A 20,398-nucleotide genomic window follows, 5' to 3' on the forward strand; every position below is an offset into this window, starting at 1 on the left:
CATGGAGGTTGTTGAATCCTGAGTTACAGATGAGCTGCAGCCATCTGGTTAGCTTCACTATGACCTGAGGAGTGTGTCTGGATGATTGGCTTGCCTTGAAACCTTCTGAATTACTCCATGGACCTCCAACTGCAAATGCTCCAAAGTGAGAGCAACAATGGTGTTCCTCCACCTACAGAAGTGATCCAGGTGCTTGGATCACCTCAAATGACCTCCCTTGAGATGTTAGAATGCTCACTTCCCAAAGATAAGCTTTGGTTTGAAGAAATCGATTCTTCTTGCCAAAGAACTTTGAAAAACAATGAACAAGAGGAGAGAAAGAGAAAGCAAGGAATATGGTTGCTTTGGTGTGTTTTTTGAATGAGGAATGCATCTGTATTTATAGGCAAATGGATCAGTATAGCTGCAGAGGAGTGAGCTTCCTTAGTGAAGTTGATTTGCTTTCTTAGCCATGAAGGAATTTTGCAAATATCTCTTATGCAATGATGAGAATTTTGATTCCATTTGATCAATCCCCTAGCCCTCGATTTTGCTTGATCTTAGGGGACAATTCTGAGCCAGAAATGAGCTCTAATTGGTTGGTGAGAAGATTCCTTGGGTGATTCATCAATTTGCCATAAATTCACAAATGTAATCATTACATAATCACATGTTCTTGTTTTTAGAATCTTCTTCAATCCTTATGGCATGGTGAAAATGAATGCATGGCATGGTTTCAGATGTGTTATGGGTCGTGTAGCATCCATAAGAGAGGTTATTTGCACAAAATTTGCAAAGTCCAAAAGTGTCCATGACCTATAATTTTACTTCATGAGGCCAACTTTGAACAAGCATAACTCCTAGCTCAAATTGAATTTGGAGAAGGTTGAACACAATTTGGAAAGCCCTAAACATCTACTTCAAATCATTAGTTTATGTCTTCTTCAGAATCATTTAGGAAATTTGTGAAAAATGAGCCCAAAGTTGGATGAAAACTAGGTTAAAACACTTAGAAAAATTTCTAAGTGTTTATGACCTAAACTTCAAAATTTCCAAAACTTCATAAATGGTTGATCTTTTGAAAAAAGTTCCTTTGTAAGATGTTGTTTTATTTTGCAAGATCTACAACTTTCATGTTGGAAGTTTTTTGAGTTGTGTAGGTGAAATTTTGAGATCTCACCATGTCTTCAAAAACCCTAATTCCCGACTTTTCGCTCCTTGATGAATTTCTTTGGCCAAATGACTTTGACATCCATATGTTGATGATATTGATCTTTGAAAGTCATTTTTTGACCAAAAACCTTAAAAGTCAATGATGATCCTTCACAGTTGACTTTTTCCTGACAAAGTGAATTTTTTTGGGTTTTTGTGTAGAAACAAGATCTTCTCCTCAAATGAATGATGTAAATGGATTATATTGAGGTAGCAGAGATCTTTGAATCATGTCTTGAGTTTTGGGTTCATGCCCTGATTAAAAGTCCACTATCTTGGTGAATTAGGTCAAAACCCTAATTTGTCGACCATGTGAAAATAATGACTGTAGACCTTGAATTGAAGTGTGATGTCCAGTGGATCTTGTAATATGAGATATTTGAAGATGATTGATGTCTTTGAATGATCCCCTGAGGTTTTTTAGGGCTTCCCAAATGTGATCCCTGATTTCAGTCCTTGATAGGCTCAAAATCCTAGTCTGGTGACCTGAGTAAACCTGTACTCAGATGACTGGATGTCTAATCAATCATAGATGAGAAAAATGAAGTCTTTGAGCCCCATGATTGTATTAGGGACTAATCCTTGTATTGATTGATCCTTTGCCTGAGCTTTCTTGTCTTTGAGCATCCTCGATTAGGTACCAGATGGAGAAATGACTGCTCTGGGTACTTGTCTTAACCTGATGAACAATCCTGAAGGTATGTCATCTCAGGGGGGTCAAAAATTAGGGTATGACAAGATGCATAGAAACAAAGAAAACAAACTAAGACCAAAGATAGACTACGACGGGCCAAGCCTAGAAGCTAAGATGGCCAGAAGGTGCTTAATCTTAGTAGTGTCTTCCTTCTGATTCTTCATGAATGATCTGAACTCATCATGAGTATCCTCGTGCTTTTCCAGACGGTTAGCCAAATCAGCTTGATTATGTTGAAGAGCCTTCATAGTGTTCAAGAGAACAGAGGCAGAAGGTCCAGCAGAAGAAGCATCAAAGCTATTGTCTATAACATGATGATTCTCAGCATTTGCTTCAACCATGAGAACATCATCTTGATTTTCCTCATCAGGAGTTTTCTCAGCAGGATGATTCTCAACATCAGCTTCTGACACAAAAGCATCTTCAGGGTACACAGGAGCAGGGATTTCAGCATCTAGATTTTCAAGAGCTAGAAGAATCTCAGCCAGATTCTCTGGAGGTGTTAGAGCAACAGGTTTTGATGGGTATTCAACTTCTGGATATACCATATTTGGTGCTTTATCAGAGGGATTCTCCCTAAGCCAGTTGAATGAAGACTGAAAGTCGCCAGTCAGAACATTGTATCGAGGCTTCCACACAACCATAGCCAAAGGATGCACTTCTTCAAGCTCATCAACAGATTCCTTCTCTTCAAGAGATTTCCAGCTGGTGATGGGATAAAAGTAGCTTTCTTCAAAGTCCCTAAGAAATTCAGAAGGACCAGGAGCATCAGCCAAACAAGCTTCTTGAAGCTTCAGAAGGTCAGATTGAATCTCTCTTCTGAAAGCTCTCCAGAGATTCCCAGAAGCAACATAATCCATGTTGGCATTATGTGCAACCTTCAGTGCATCTAAACCTGCCTGTACCTTAATCTTTACAAATTCAAAACGAACACCAACATAAAGTTCAGAAGGTTTGGTTTGGAATTGGGTGGTTGAAGAGTCTGGGTTCAGAATGAAATAGGGTTCAGATTCTCTTGAAAACAAAACAGAGGTGAAAGCAGAGGATAGAGAGGATGAAGAATATGCGGTGGAGGTGGTTGATGGATCAATTAATGGTGAGATTGCAGAAGGAATGAATGTGGTTGAGAATATATTTTCAGAAGGAATTTGAGGAAAAACAACGTTTAAAGGTTGGGGGTCAAGAGTTGGTAGAGAATGAAGTCTTTTAGAAGAGGTGGAAGAGGATGGAATTTCAGAAGGAGGTGGCTTTTTCTGAGGGGGAAGGGCAGAAGTAGATTGAGAGCTAGAAGAGTCTGCTTTGAAAGCATCTTCTATGAGCTTCTGAAACTGTTCAGAATTTCTGGGTACTTTGAGAGACTCTGTTGATGCACGTTCAGAATTGGTAGCAGGTACAGAGTCGGAGATTATAATACTTGAAGGTTTCTTTTGCTTCTTTGCTTTCTTAGCATCAGGTCCTTCTTCTGTGACCTTTCTCTTCAGCTTCTTCTCTTTCTTCTTCTTATCCTTCTTCCTTAACTCATCCAAAGATGGAAGAGTTCTTCCACGAATCTACGCAAGATCAACAGTAGATTGTGCTTTAACACAAGATTTGAGATAGCGTTTAACAGATTTGTCTAGCTCCTCTTTGAACATATGAGAGAAACTCACAACAGGAGTTCTTCTAGTCAGAATATCTGGAAAAACTTTTGGAAGAGTGGTCACCTTTTCAATCAAGTGCATCCTTTTTAGAGACTGAGCATTTAGAATACTCCCATGAATAGCAGTCAAGTTCTGAGAAGAGCCAGCTGCTCTCAAAGTATCTATCAGACCACTCTCAGTCAGAATATTTGATATCATTATTCCAAAAGGAGTAGTATTCTTCTTAATCTTGGGAAACTTCAGACACTCTTCCTCCCTTGATTCTTCAACATTAGTCTTCAGATGTTGAAACAGAATGTGAGGTAGGTTGACTCTCATGCCTTTTCCAATGCAGAACAGAACATACTTCTGATCTTGATTGACATAGGTATCAGAGTTTGTTGGTCTTCTGTGATAGAAAGATCCCAGAATGATCTTTGCCCATACTCTGTAGGAAGGCTTCAAATCAGTAGTGTAGGGAGAGGTAATTCCAGAAGTAAACAACTCTAGGTCAACTTTTTCCCAATGAGTTCTGCCTGGGAGAGCTCCAGTAATTCCACCTATACCATCAAGACTGTACATTTTCCTTATTAGCTTCTCAGTCACGTTAACTTCATGCCCTAACACGAAGGAGATGATAGGAGTTGAAGTAACAGTGGCATGTGTCTAGAATTCCTTAACCAAAATAGGGTAAACTGGTCCAATCAACCTTTCAAAGAAGTTTGTCCATCCTTGTACTAGCATTCCAGTTTTGATTTTGAAATCATGAGCCATAAGATTTTCAAAATCCACCATAGTTTCATAGAGAACCTCCAGTTCTTCATAAGGAATCAAACAAGTCTTCAAAGGAGTGTTTGTAGATTTCTTTTGTTGAACTTGGTTTGAAGAAGAGACCTTGCGTTGAACATTTGATGAAGAAGCCATAGATTCACACTGAGATTGCTGGGTTTAGTAACTAGGGTTTATGAAAAGCGAGAGAGAGAGAGAGACGAACAAACATAGACAGTGAACAATGAAAATGAATGGAAAGAGATGAAATGATATAGAGATGTGTTTATATAGGCACGGATATGAAATGATATGCAATATGATTTTGAATGACAAAGATTACAGACAATGAATCAATTAGCATTTAATGTTGAATGACGTTAGGGTAAAACGTGATATTTGAAATGATTTTCACAGTTACCTAGTGTCATACCCCAAAATTTGCCCTCATATAATCGCAAATGTCATATTATTTCGATTAAGTGACATAGCACAGTTGGTAAGAATTTGCGGGTAAAAGTTATAAGAGCGAGAGGTCCCAAGTTCGAATCCTACTTCTAACATTTCTTCCCTTTTATAAGTTTTTAATTTTACTTCTAACTTTATTCACATTTATTCAAAAATTCACAAAAAATTGTTTTTTTTTAATATTTAAACATTATTTTCGTTTTCATTATTTATAAAAATTATTTTTTTTACTTTATTCACATTTTATTCACAAAAATATCCAAAAGAATCATAAAATAAAATTTTTGAAAGATTTTGTTCTTTTTTTCTTTTTTAGATGGTAATCTCTATTTTAGGAGAGAATTTATATAATTGGTTAAAATAATCATAAATTTAAATCAAACAATATTTGAATTTGGATTTTTATTATTTTAATTGATTATTGATTTTGTTCTCTTTTAATCATTCTAACCTAATATTTTTCCTATATAAACAAAAAATTTCTAACCTATTGAACTAACAATTAACCCTTATTTTCTCCACCCTTCTCCTACGCACAATAATTAACCCTGTTCTCTACCATTTTTCTTTCACCTTCATTCACACAAAAAACCCTTGCCAACGTTTTCCATTGATCCAAGAAGCTTTGTACATATTTCTTACACCAAGGATCTTTCTTTTGAGATTAGTCTAACCCTTTGAGTCTAACCCAAAACATTACACCAACCTGTAAAACAATAAACCATAGCCATAACAACAAAACCAATTTTTCGGAACCAGCACACTATTCACGTACATGCCCTTCAAAACCAAACTCATACCAACATATCACAATTACAAACCTTGTTTTAAAATTACGATATTAAAAAAAACACCATGAACAAATCTTTGAATCAAAACTCAAAGCTTCATGATTTTCGTAATTACTAACTCTTTCACGCTTGTTGTTGTTTTAGTTTTGATTACAGGTATAGAAAAAAGAGATAAATCAATTCAGATCCGATTTGCAAACAGCTCGCACATATCGAAACTGATTCGTAAACTGCACATCAATAATCTTCATCAGTCACAAACTACATAGTGGATGACAAGCGGATTCGTACAACAACCGAGTTCAACCTTGGCTCAGAAACATAAACCTCTATACCAAATTAATCATAGAAACAACAATGAAACATAAACCTATATACCAAATTAATCATAGAAACAACAATAACAACGAAGCTAACAGAATCTTGTTTGTTTTGTTTTTTTCAGAAAAGAATGAAGGAAGGAGGGAGTTGCTATCAAAAAACAAAAACAGAGCTACAACATCACCACGAATCGGAACACACCTCCGAGTTGCCGTCTCTGAATCGCGAAGAGCGGTGCCGAAAACAACGCCGAACAGCCGCGACGCAACCGACACCGCGTCTGAACCTCTCCTCAATCACCTTCGCAAATCAATTTAGAACCGACTCCTTTCCCTCAGTAAAACAACAACATCCATCGCCGATCCACGAATCCACTCACCGCTCAGTCATGCCGGAAGCACCACGACAACCACCAATCGGAACCGCAAGCGACGACCGATCATTCCACCGTCCACAACGCACCACCGTTCTGCCACCGACGAAACAACAGCGAGACCTCCTCAACCGCATCACTCCATTTTCTCAAACTCGCCGGATCTGCCGTGGCTCCTCCATGATGAATCCACCGCCCTTGGATCTATCATCATTGTAAGTGGGTTTTCATATTTTCTTGATTTCATGGGCTTTACTTGCTTGTGTTTATTTTTATGGTCGTGAAAGAAAACAAGGGAGATTGAAGAGGAAATGAGAAAGTGAATACATAAAAGAAAAAGATGAAACTGGTGTGTATTTTTCTCTCTCCGAGTCTTTATTTTGACCGACAGTTTATATGTTTTTTTTTTGTCTCAAAATAACAATGAAACTTTCACTTTTATATGTTTAACTAGTAACAAACCCGTGCTGCCGCACGGGTAATATTTTTAAGATATGCCAAATTCCTAAAAAAAAAAAAAAAAAAAAACAAATGGAACAATAACTTTATCAAATCAAAATCATATTTATATAATTAGTTTTTACAAAATTATAACACATGAAGGAGCTATAATGTCACAACATTAATTTGCATGTTTGGTTGGAAAAAAAAATGGCAGCAGCATGAAACTCTAAAATGAGGTGAATGCTTGGACCTGAAATAGATTAAAAACGAAAACAAAGTTAACATGTGCACCTAAAGTACAACAAAGATTTATTAAGTGTTGGTAATGGGGTGATAAGGAAATATTTGTAAAAGTTGCACCTCTCAAATGTTACGGAACAATTGTTTGAATACAACATTGCCTGCAGCCTGAATCTCAAAAATGAAGTGAATGTTTGTACCTGAAATAGTTAGAAAACGAAATATAAGTTAACATGTGCATGGAAAGAACAATAAATATTTATTAACTGTATAAGACAATGTTTATAAAATTTCCACCTTTTCAAATGTTATGGAACACTTCTTTGAATACAACATTAGTGGTAGAGCTCATAGGTTGTTTATCTTTGTCATGAATAAGAATCCTTAAACCCTTTTTTGATTTGACTCTTGAGATAGCCACATATAGTTGCCCATGACTAAAAACTTCTTTAGGCAAATACAAACCAACATTATCAAGTGATTGCCCTTGAGATTTGTTAATAGTCATGGCAAAGGAAACAATAATTGGAAACTGGCGTCTTACCAATTTAAAGGGCCATGGGGATTGTGAGGGGGATAGAGACATTCTAGGAATATAAAATAAGTTACCAATATTTTTTCCAGAAATGATCTTAGCTTCAATAACATGATTAGCAAGCCTGGTTACAGTTAACCTTGTACCATTGCACAATCCTTCAGACTGATCTAGATTGCGCATTAACATAATAGTGGCACCAACTTTCAACTTGATTGAATGGTTAGGCAATCCCGAAGTTTTGAGAGCATTTAGGAATTCAGGTGTCACATGCTCATATGCATCAAAGCTAGTTGCATCAGATTTATCAATAGAATCACTACTAAAGTATTCTTTTTCTTCTCCTACAACAATTACCAAAGACCAAAATTTAGTTACAATGATTGGCATACTAAATTTGTAACACATTTCTAAAGGTTTGTGATATTTAAACAAAATGAACTTAGTGATATTTATATACCTGGAAGCAGATTTGTGATATATTGGTTGATATCATCAACAACTTCAATTGTTGAAGCTAAGATTGCACGACTTTGTAGAAAATTGGAATCAAGATAATTATGAATGAGATCAGGGTATGTATCTTCAACAATTTCCTTGATGGGATCAGAAAAGTTAGAAATTAAGAACTCATCTGGAATACAAATATCAGCATAACCATCATTTGGCTCACACATGGTCCCATCTCCAATTTTTAAAATCCACTCAGAAAAGCTCCTTATGTCATCAGCTGTAGAAGAAGCATTATCACCAGTTTGCAAGCGCATGTTCTTTGTAAGCCTCAAGACCTTACAATGATCCCAAATATAAGAAGCATTTAATGTTGCATGGATAATGTCTGATCTAGTTCCTCTTGGTATAACTGGGAGAATTTGTCTGAAGTCACCACCAAACACAACAACCTTACCACCAAAAACTTTCCTAGATGCATGTGGGATTCCACTCATAATATCTCTCAAGGATTTGTCGAGAGATTCAAAGCAAAATTTATTAGCCATAGGAGCCTCATCCCATATAATTAAATCTGTCATCTTTAGAAGCTCAGCAAGATCATCTTGTTTTTCAATGTTGCAAATAGAATTTTCTAAAGTAGGAACCGAAATCTTAAATCTAGAATGAGCTGTCCTTCCACCTGGTAACAACAAACTTGCAATCCCACTTGAAGCAACAGGCAACACAATTTTTTTCTTAGACCTAAGTGCTGCTGCTAAAGTTTTCCACATAAAGGTCTTACCAGTCCCACCGTAGCCATACAGAAAAAAAACACCACCTTGCTGCTTCTCAACAGCATCCATGATTTCCTCGAAAATTCCTCTTTGTTCATCTATGTATAAGAGATATGTCCAAACAGTTTTGTTAATTAAATTGAAGAGTTAAACTATTTGAAATTGTTGTAAAAAGAGAGTCATATTACCTGTAAAAGAAGCAGACGAATGTTCAAAAATTTGTTGTTGTTCAACAACATCATATTGACGTTCATCATAAAGTAATCTATTTCCGGTAAAGAAAACGACATCCTCTTTTGGAACTGGCAATGGTTTGAAGTCCTTCAAACTACGGTTATTATTTTGCAATAGTATTTCAATAGCCATTAGTGTTCGTTCCTTTAGCTCGGCATCGCTCATGGTCAAACCTATCATAAAAAAAGGGAAGTAATACTATTTTATGACCAAATAGCAAATATAAGGAAATATTAACTATTATCAAATATAAGTCAATAGTGATATGTATATAATTCCTCTAATGTATAAATAATGAAGCTATATGAAAAAATATTAGCATATAATTTTATTAGACCTTAGCATATATCTTTGGAAATACTAAAAAAATCTGCTACCTCCGAGTACTGTACCAGCATGCTCTTGTAAGACTAAAGCTATATATGTATATCTTATAATGAAAAATGTGACATAGTTATGAGGCATATCTTGGAAACAGCAAGGTGTAAACAGTAAGAATGTCATAAAATTAATAGTTGAAAATCGGTGCTGAACCGCTAATCTTGGAATGAAAAACGCTACTGGATAACTCATTTTATAAATTCTTCTCAATATTACACTGATTTTAATTTTCTTACTGTTATTTACCATAAATTACAGAACTGTTATCATACTCCAAACAATGGACAATATGCCTATTAGGAACTATGGACAGTATTAGATAGCAACTGTAACAGCAGGGCAACTAATGAAAAAATATCACAAATATAGTAAGATAAAATACCTTGATCTCTTGCGAATAACCGTTGATTATAAAGAATGCCATCCGATAAATATCTCCAAGTCTTTCTCCAAACATGTTCAGGTCTATTCATGGATGCCGAAAGCAACATTGTCACAAATAGTTTGCGTAAAAAAGGACCCGACCCCCAAAGATGCGCCTCTTTGATTGCCTCGACAAATTCACGATCATCTTGTAAAAACCCCATCGCAAAGCACGCATCTCTAAAAGTTTTGCACTTCTTACCATCAACCGTTTTGATGTCTGTATAGCATAACGGACCTTTCTTGACGGTAAGCATCATCCTTAAATAAAACAACTCGCCAGTGGATTGCGGAACCCAAATCAGTCTCCCAATGGTATACCCTCGCTTTCTTGGTTTCCAACTTCGACTTCGTTTGTGATAAACAAATTTAGAAACAAAGTCACCATAAGTTAGTAATCTTGCTTCCTCATAAGTTTTGTTTGCTTCAAACCAAGCCGTAAACATGGACTCCGTTACACTTGGTTTGAGCAACACATCACCAACCTGCTCGTAGTCTTTGTAGTACACGGAGTTTTCACCTTCCATGTGAAAAAACAATCTTTCTACAGCTGGTTTCCTGCCATGTATAGAATAAGAAAATATCCGCCAACATGCTTCACTTGGGGAGATGTATCGACAATCCAAATATTGTTTGATCTCCTCAACGTTGTTTTTGTCTTGGCCTTGTATGATTGCTGAAATTCTATCGGACCCTTTATTAATATATTTGAAAAGGTATTTGATAGAAGTGTTTTGATTGCACCATTCCATGTTGATGTGGGCTTCGTATTTCAACAACAAACTTGGATTGTGAGGAACAACATGACCACTATGAAAAATGATGTCTTTCTTTTGAATGGTGTGTCCGTTGTTTCTTCTCCTATAAACCGGGTAGCCTTCTTGGTCCACTATAGTTGTACTTTGGAATTTCTTAGGGTAAAACTTTGTGCACCTCCCATCTTTCATACAAGGTGACTTGAGATTTGCCAAACCACAAGGACCGTGAACCATGTGAGCTTTGACCAAATTGTACAGCCGAGGTTGTGTTTCGGGATCGGGCACTTCAGCACTAATGATCTTGTCAATGTCTTCCGGTCTTGGATATTTGTTTGAAGGGTGCAAGAAGATCAATATATGGGCATGAGGCAATCCTCTTTTTTGAAATTCAATGGTGTACATATCTACAATGAACCGTGATGCAAAAGTTAAATTGACTGTTAGAAATAGTATAATAAATTCAAAGTAGAATATAAAGCAGAAGTGTTGGTTTACTCCTATATCATCAAAACTTATCAAATCACTTAGATTCATTATAATCAAAACAAAGTAGACGGGGATAAATAACTTACAAGCAAGCACTTTGCCAAGAACACCTTTTTTGGTCAAATCTGAAAGCAATTGATCAAACTTGATTTTGAAAACTCTAGAAATGATATCCGGTCGATCTTGAGGACTCAAATGTAGAGGACCAAGAACCCTTTGAATCTCAGGCCAATTCGGGTTACAGGTAAAAGTAATAAACAAATCTGGAAATCCAACTTTACTGCATATAGCCATTCCATCGTAGTACAGTTGATCCATAAACCTACGACCGCCAACAAAGGACGAAGGCAACACCACTCGTTTACCTATGCTTAAACCTGGAGCTTGACTTTGGTCGCCTTCTTCATGCAAAGAGTTGTACTTGGACACTCGTAGCTTTGGTTGATTTTTGCGCAGCCATTCTAGTTTCTCGGACTCTAACATAGTGTAACCATCTACCAGAAATTGTTAGAACAGCCGTCTAGAAGATAACAAAGTCTTAGCTTCTTTTGATCTGGTTTGAATGCGAAAGGCCAGCCATTCGCGAATCGTGAGCCTATTTCTGATGCTGTTTTCATTGACAGGCAGGTCCCTATGGGCTACATCGGGTCTATAGCCATCCTCACCATACGGAAAAATCAACGGATATTGGTAAGCCATGTAAGCTGCATGGAGTTCGTTGATTCTTTGAAGTCCTCCTCCTCTAGTTTGCATTATTATATCCCTCATTTCTGCCGTGTCAATATCTCCAACAACCAAGGCTGCAACTTCACTGACAGTTGGCTGGTTATATACTCTGCCGTCGGTTGACCGATTAGAAATTAGTCGCAGTTTTAGGTTCTGAGGTTCCCCGCTATTCAACCATTGTCTTGCCATTTGAAAGATCTTAGCATGTGGATTGTATTCATACAACATGCTGGACAGTTGATTGACAACCAAAGGATCAATGTTCTCTTTGTTCCTTCACATGAGAAAAAAGCATTCTTAAAAACCGAAACAGATTATTTATGTAATAAAACTGCCCAGTAAAGTATGAGTAACTATTTTAGAACCAAGAAAGTGAAACGTGGGTGGAGATTACCTTAGATGATGCATTCTGTTTTCCACCTCATTTTCGGTGTCATAAATATATAACTGAGCGAACTTTTGTTTACTTCCTTGAGGAGGCAACATACTTCCGATGCGATGACACGTTTGACCTTGTATCCTTAGTATTGGAGGGCCACGTCCGTTGTTAAAACGATTGTCCAACCTTGCTCCCGGTGATGTGAATGCAAACATCATATTGTATAGTCGGATTTGTTGTTGAAACTTCCGACTAACAATACTTTCGTGATCAAACAAAAGTGTTGCAAGTGGTTCCGGAGGCTGTCTGAGCAGTGGGAGTTCAACTTTTCCGTTCCCACAGCACATCATAAACTTCGGGTTAGCAGAGTGGGTACTTTTGTGCATCCTCTCTTGATACCACATCATTGCTTTACAATAACGACATTCGATAAGAGGTGAACCGATATCGTAGTATTCTACACATTACCAATCCATGTAAAAATTAGATTCTTGAAAATTAAAATGGTTTACTATCCTAAAGTATGTACCTATCTTAATGGATTAACGACGTACCATCCTCAACTCCGGTTGCATAGCCATGGATTGGAAAAGGTGCCTCATGCTCGTCTGTATCTGAACAGATTTCATTTTCGGAAGGATATGCTATAATGAAAATACACAGGTTTTTAGGCAAGTGTGAAATGAGGTATCTAACTGTTATGTAAATGTAAACTGAATGTTAGCATTGAGTGATACAACAAAGTACTAAACATACCTGCAAAAGGGTCGTAGTCGCTATCATGGTCGGAGTCGCTATTAAAATCCAAATTCACCGTAGGTGTAAAAATCGGACACGTTGGCTCCGTGCTACGATGGTGAGCCTGTGTGGACTGTGTAAGTGGCGGCACTTCGCGACAAACAGGTTGGTTTCTATGACTGGGTATTTGCAGAGGCGTGACCAATGGTGTATTGACATAACTGGTGGAAAAAATGATTAAATAGTTAATAGGTGGCCACATTAATGGAATAATAAGATCTCTCATGTTTGGTACCTTGAATTAGGTTGGTCATTTGCTTTGGAAGATGCCACACCAATGCTTTGGTGCGTGAACTGGCTATTCAAATTCGACGGCAGACATGGAATCTCGCTCAATTGTTTTCTAGGCCTGCCCCTAGATCGTTTGGGGATGGGAGTACTTCTGTGCATTCAAAAAGAAGCGAATAAGATACAGATTAGTTCCTTTCCACTATATTTCAGGCATATCTTAAAAAAAAAAGTCTCCATACTCTATGCTTATTAAGTATGGTTAAGTGTCAATATTTGTTTAACCATGAAGTGTGTTACCACTCGTTAGTACTTGTAACCATGAAGGTATTGTGTTTGAATTATACCGTGGTTTACTTCCGGAAGACGATGCGTTGTTTAGATCAGAAGGAATCTGGACTGGCTGAGTTGGAAGAACGAAATTAGCATTTGCATCTCTCCCATTAAGTGTGTCCAGAGCTGGATTGCTGTCATGGGCAAAGAAAACATTTTTTTGAATTTAGATAAACTTAAATGGCATCACTATTGATAAACATCACATCCATATAATTAAATTCCAAATATAGTGAACACACTTGGACACTATGTACAGCAAGGTCTGTATTTACCTGGTTTGTTCATTTCCGTCGAGAGTAGAGGCCGGCGTAGCAGTGTTTGTACTTGCGAGTACAGGGAACTTCCTGGTCAAGTTCCTAGCAATATTTGGAACACCATATCCATTTTTAGGCCTACCCCTACCTGGTCTGGAACTTGGTGGGCACCTGTTGACATTGTCAATCAATCTCTCAGTGGTGGTAGGTGAATAGATATGCTAGAATGAAGCTCACAATGTGCAACCTCATTACTTGGTGAGAGTGTAATTCAGTGCTATGGTAATTGATATACATGCTTAAAATTCGGGTTGAGATAGAACAGGGTGATTATAAGATATTATTGTGGTGCAACTGTAAGGCATACATATAGGCTCCATACATTATATTGATGGAAATGCTAAATATATGTGAAAATTGAAAGGCAGTTAACTCACGTGTGTAAATTAGAAGAACATCCAGTTCTAAGGACCTCCATTTCATGAGACGGTGACCGTTCTTTTAAATTGCCCAATGATGATGAAGGAGTAAAGGATTCGTTCTCCTTTTCCGCAGAAATTCCTGCAAATTGCGAGAATAGATTTGTTCCCAAACCTCCTATTTGGTAGGTGCTAAGATTTGTCCTAAAAGCATGTCTTGATATGCTAGGTTCTGAACCGGCATCACGTGGAGTTAAGATCATAGGCTGTTTACTGGACGGATTTACTGCATAGCTGTTTTGGAATGATGGAGTCAATTCGTTCAAAGGTTGCCTAGGAGTAATTGACACTGGAGTATTCATCATTTTATCGCCATGTAGTTGTTGTACCTGACCCAATTTTTGACGCTTGGAACGCAAGTCTCTCAAGAGCAACGATCTTCTTGCTCTTGCCTTTTTGGCTGAACCAATTGGGTGAAGAGGGTCCATAAATGGATGGAATAAGATGTCTACAATAGTCAACAAAATAGGGTTGTCATCCGGTTAATGGCCTTGTTAATAAAAAAAGACCTTTCGCATACATTATGTTAAAATTTTATCAAATAAGACAGACACACAACATTGGGCAACTATATTTGAGGGCATGGGTATACCATAATTTTATTGGTAGTATACTATATTATGCTGTTATTGACAACAACACAAACTAAGCATTAAATTCAGCAATGGGAGATAATACACAAAGACATAGTAACATGCAATAAATATTAAGGTGTTGTTCAACCATAAATGTGTTCAACCACCTGAATTAATTGTAAGGTTGTACTGCAAGCACCTCAGTATATAATGCCCTCTATGAGATGTTTGTTAACCATAGTCAATATATAACTTCCCAGCATTATTTCCAGCAGTTAAGACCAAACCCTATGCTCATATTCAATCTAAGGTAATGCATTCAAGTATTATAATTTCTTTTCTACAATCTGGGCAATTAAAATATTCATTATACTCATGCTATGCAACCAAACTTATCCTCAAATAACATTCTATTTTGCCTTTACAATATCAGGTTATTCACATATTGATAATGGAAGAATAGCTGCCCATAAAAGCCATATCTTTAGAGGTCCCTCCACAAACAAATCTAGGTACTTAACATTGTTGATATCTTCAATTTGTTCTAGTTCACAAATTGTTTTTAGATTAGTTTAGACATGAACAGAACAGTTTACCTTTTGAAGATATTGAAAAATATAGTCACTAATGGAGATGTATCATCACTTGCAAGACAAGCATTCCATATTCTTCATCGTTTCAGGCCTTGGTCATGTTCCACTTTAATTTAGTCTTATTAGTACCATTGTTACCTGCAGTTAAAATATTTAACTACAGCAATTACATTTCTACACCCAATGATAAATCTTCCCTAATCTAATTATATTTGCTAAATTATTTTGGTCCAGGAAAATAAGGACAGTCGTTTCTTTACACTCAAGGTCCAAATACATGTTTTTAAATGACTCTAAGTATATAGTAGTAGAGTTGTCATTTTTTCTTCACGGTCCTTGGTAACCATTTTTTACTTTCTATACTTAACAAATAAGAACCATATAAGTTATATTGGTAACCATTTGGTAAATGCTTGGTAACCATTTGCTACTTGTCATTTCTTTACTTTCTAAAAGTTAAAAACCATGGTTAAAATGTTTAACAAATGAGGTATACTGTATCCCTTGTAAATAAATACTGCCATCACATTAACTTTGGACATGGAAAAAGAAATAGTCTATGCTCTATGTATTGACTTTGCTTGTATCAGGGCTCCAAGCATTTACTTTTAGAGGTGACAGCTTAGTGTATGTCCTCAAAAAAATGATGGAAAAGTACTTTGAGCCTGCTGCAAATCCGCAGGGAGGGATAGACATGGCAACTTTATTATTATAGTTCCAATGCAAAATAAAGTCTCTTTGCCAATAAGCATATATTTATTAGAAAATTAAATGGATATATGTAAAGTACAGTTGAAGTTAGTATAATTTGGACATGGAAAAAACAGTCCAACCTGCAAAACCAAATGCCTATACCGTGTTATCTTCCTAACAACATTTAATGCTGAGTTGACACATTTCTCTAGGCTTTTCCCAAAACATAGGGAGGTTGTACTTGAAATGGCTTAGTTGTCGCATGAAAGGATGCAGTAGTGTATCACAAAATGCCGTTTTCAATGCATACACCTTTTATCATTATGGTTGTGACAGCCTGTTTGTACAATAGATAAAGCTAAAATTTGAAATGCTGGAAAAAGGTTTTTGGCTATAATCTTATGCACAACAGACAATAAAACTACACGCCTAATATACTTTAAAGACCAAGTAACTTGATTTCTGTAGGCTTATGTACTTACCTCCATGGCTCTATTTCGTACCACCATGAAGACCAAAACCCTTGACACCAGAATTAGTGACCCCACGTTTTTACAGTCTCAACAAATCCTTCAAATAAAAAAAAATACTCAGTAAAAGCAAATGTAGACAAGCTAGTGAATATAATAGTTGTTAGTCACCCCAATGAAGTATATACGATCAGTCTTGCCAAGATTTGTAATTGGGAGAAGTTATAATATGCAAGTGCACACAATTTGCAGAAACAACTATATGTATGAGCCAGTTGAAATATACTAAGTAACATATTTTGCTATAATAATAAACTTTCTGCTTAACTGAAATAAATTTTATCTATATTATGATAACAGAGTGGTACAAATTTATATAAAATATATGTATAACTGCAAGTTTAGATTATGAAAGGAGAGACATTTAGAATATTATTATCATCTAATCAATTTAATGAAATACATAATGAGTAACCTCCAATAAAAGATGCTGATATATTGGTATTATATATTAAAATAAATACTGAGTAACCAAAAATGTAGGCTAAGAAAGTGTATGTTAATCTGTATGCTAACAGCAACATTATATTACATTGATTCTAATAGCAAGTTTAGCCAAATCACATAATAGTTAATTGATGTTGAAACTGAATTACTAAAACTATGCTAACAGAATAAACTAACCACCTAACTTATTGGAAACATATTTATAAGTAACTAACTAAATTGAGTTAATAAACAGAAGTGTGGTTAATAAAGCTAACAGAATTGAGTTATAACTAATGTAGCATCCAATATAGCATTTCAATTAAAGTAATATACACCAGAATTCAGTTAAGGTTATCTTAATATTACTGCGAGAATCTATAATCATTGAAAGGGTTTATCTAAATTGCAGTCAATATAGCATTTCAATTTCCATTCAATGGTAGGTGATGCATATTTAAAAATCATTAAGGAGTTTTACAAAACATTATAAATAACCAAATTAGGTGTCAAAGTACTTGAGACATGGCAACTTCAAAGTCATAAGACAATGGCCAACAAAAGAAGGTTTTAATAGTTGGATTATATCCTTACAAATAGTTAAATGCCAGGGCAAGCATCAAAAAATGAGACAATCTGCTCCAATCGACCCACCAAAGTTATTCCTTCTTGATATGCTTTGTCTTCTTTCCAGTCTTGGCCTTGGTGGCTGATTGTTTAGGAGTGAGCTCCTCAGACTGGATGGCATCGTTAACTGAGGACGACGTAGCAATCCTCTTTGCAGGGGTACTGCTGGAGCTGGCAGTAGGACTTCCCGAATGGTTAGCAGCATAAGGTGGTTGAGCACCAGTTGATGGTTCAGAAATCTTTGTGACCTGCGTAGGTAATATATAAAGGAGTTACCAAGCTGTATAGAAAACAGATTGTACTTAAGAAGATTGTATTTGTTAGGAAAACCCAATGCAAAATGTTATGAACTCACTTGGTTTGGAGTAATATTTGGAGAAGTGGTGTCCATTTCTACAACTTCATCATTAGTTGTATTCTGAAATAATGAAAATGATATAACGTAAATGTTTATGTCCCATTATAAGAAGGTAAAAAAAAATAGTGTAAAAGAGTTGCCGATTACCTCATCTGGTGTGAGGTAGTTGTGAAACTTATTGTAAAGGCCGTCTTCGTTAAGTATCTTCACGATAGAGAAACGTTGGTATTGTGCTTGATACTTGATACGAAAGACCAATTTCATATTCAATAGAACATCAAGGTGAGTAGGCCAAATCTTAGGATTATCCTCTCCAGCCTACATCAATTCATTCAAAGTGTTTAGTGGTTAAATTTCTGTAATTTTGATAAAATGTTCGTATAATAAAAGCTAATGGCCTACTTACAGCTTTCATAACCTCTCGCAGTTCCTTAGCAGTCAATTTAGTAAACGGTATGCAATCCTTATCCCAAAAAACAAAGATTCCCTTGTGGTTCTCATACTCCACCTCAACCTCCAGTTTGAATCTAAAATGGAAAGTGAGAAATAACATTAAACGGTGCTTGAAGCTAAAGATTACAGATTGAATGTAAGGGAAAGCTTAAGTGTTTACTTGGTAACGGGTTCAGATTCTGTGTTTCCAGTTGATTCAAAATACCATCCAAACCTGGAGGCATTAAAACCTATGGTTGTCCCAATAGTGGTTGCATAACAGTCCTATTGCAAAGAGATACACGGAAAACAAAATTGCAATCAGAACAAAGCATTGTTGTAAGTTCAAGAAACCAGAATTGTAATATACAAATTTGGTTTAATATTATAATTTAACCATAAATGCAATGTAATAGATCCATTATACAAACAAAGTGATATAAAAGAGTAGTAACACCTTTCCTAAATCAGATATTGCACGGACACTCTTGACCTCACTCAATTTAGTCCAGAAATTGTTGCTAGATTGAATGGATGAATCACAAGTCATTGATTGGGAAGGGGCAGGCATGTTGTCTCCAAAACTGTTACATCAAAAGTAGTCAAAAAATCAGCTAACTAATAAGAATGTGGGTTGTTGTTTAACTACCTGATCCCTAAGAACTTCTTACCTTGCTTTGTACTGATCAACTTGTGGATGATCCAAGTTAAAGTATAGCCTAGAGCCGCTCCATGCATTGGAAAGACACGGTAAACCGGAAACTGAAATGTAATATGTAACGCATCTTTAGTTAGAAAATAAAACACAACGAAAAGAACACGAATCCGATTTGGACATCAAACCTGTATTTGGCTTGCACCATGCATGTGTCAAAACTATTAAAGTAGGACCAGAAAAGTTGTTAGGGGTAGTGTAGTTGACAAACTGCTTGGCATAATCATCCCATAGCACCAGCTCAATGACATTCCCCATAACATCACGTATATTGACATTAACACAAGACTTTCTTCCCCCACCTCCCATCTGGGTCTTTAAAACATCCTGCAGCACACCAATAACATCTGCAGGGTATGAACACAAAAATAACATCAATGATAACCAAAACAACCGAGTGAATAGCATATAAACTTAGCTATAGCAATACATGATAAATGAAAAAAACCAGGAGAAAATGAACACAGACTTAACAGTGGTTAAACTTAGTATAGCTTACCATACAACATGTCATGTTTGAAGTCACCCTTGAGGAACTTCTCAATAGGGAAAAAACTGTATTTATGAGCAGGTATTTCCGGTATAGCCACTTTGGTCATGGTAGTGCCTCCATTAAATATGAGCTTGAGTGGGTTACAACACACCTTCAGCGGAACATCATTTTCAACTGGCTCTCCGTTATATAGATTATACGTCTCATGCTCCTTGACAGCTTCAACCCAATCTGGGAAGTTCCTGCTCCGAGTTATGACATGGATCTTATCACCCTGGGAAATGCATAAACAACAACACAAAAGTAGGATTGTACATTAAGTTCATATGAACATAAAGAACTCTGAAAAGTATGAAATGAAAACAAATAGATTTGATGTCTGTTAAGTTTTAAAAAATGTTAAGAGTTTGTAAAAACTATACCTGTCCATCTTGAATCACGGCTTCCAGATGTTGTTGACCATTTTTTTCAATAACAACCCACAAATCAACTACTCTAATGCACATTTTCCATACTTGGTTCCCCTTGACCAGATCCTTGATCAGAATGGGCTGCCTTGACATCCTTCCTATGGTAAAAATGAAAACTTGAGCCTGTTAGATCCAAACAAAGGTATAAGAAGTAAGATTAAAAGCAAACACAAAAAATATGTTAGAACCAAGATATTGGGAAACGAAAGATGTTGAAAGATAAAACTTGAGGAAGCATAAATAAAAGCAAAGAAAGATCAATAGGAAGAGCAAAAACACTAATACCATCTATTGCAAACCATGTTAGATCCAAACAAAGATATAAGATATAAGA

At 36.3% G+C, this 20,398-nt stretch overlaps 2 protein-coding genes across 2 annotated transcripts; both read right to left on the reverse strand.

Annotated features, from left to right (window-relative positions):
* Positions 1 to 6,675: 6,675 nt before the first annotated feature.
* On the reverse strand, positions 6,676 to 10,460 carry LOC131634847 (uncharacterized). Its single transcript, XM_058905471.1, has 6 exons — positions 9,668 to 10,460; positions 8,859 to 9,077; positions 7,905 to 8,768; positions 7,241 to 7,788; positions 7,030 to 7,109; positions 6,676 to 6,730 (listed from the first exon to the last, which is right to left on the reverse strand). The coding sequence occupies exons 1-6, from the start codon at positions 10,458 to 10,460 to the stop codon at positions 6,676 to 6,678; spliced, it is 2,559 nt and encodes an 852-aa protein (XP_058761454.1).
* Positions 10,461 to 17,628: 7,168 nt separating this feature from the next.
* On the reverse strand, positions 17,629 to 20,100 carry LOC131634848 (uncharacterized). The gene is made up of 10 exons (XM_058905472.1): positions 20,017 to 20,100; positions 19,601 to 19,868; positions 19,230 to 19,448; positions 19,058 to 19,148; positions 18,844 to 18,970; positions 18,568 to 18,671; positions 18,361 to 18,481; positions 18,102 to 18,272; positions 17,952 to 18,014; positions 17,629 to 17,844 (listed from the first exon to the last, which is right to left on the reverse strand). Exons 1-10 carry the CDS (start codon positions 20,098 to 20,100, stop codon positions 17,629 to 17,631), a joined length of 1,464 nt encoding a protein of 487 aa, XP_058761455.1.
* Between the last annotated feature and the right edge of the window lie 298 nt (positions 20,101 to 20,398).

The sequence above is a fragment of the Vicia villosa genome, unplaced genomic scaffold, assembly GCF_029867415.1.
Source record: "Vicia villosa cultivar HV-30 ecotype Madison, WI unplaced genomic scaffold, Vvil1.0 ctg.001370F_1_1_2_unsc, whole genome shotgun sequence".
Classification (NCBI taxonomy): domain Eukaryota; kingdom Viridiplantae; phylum Streptophyta; class Magnoliopsida; order Fabales; family Fabaceae; genus Vicia; species Vicia villosa.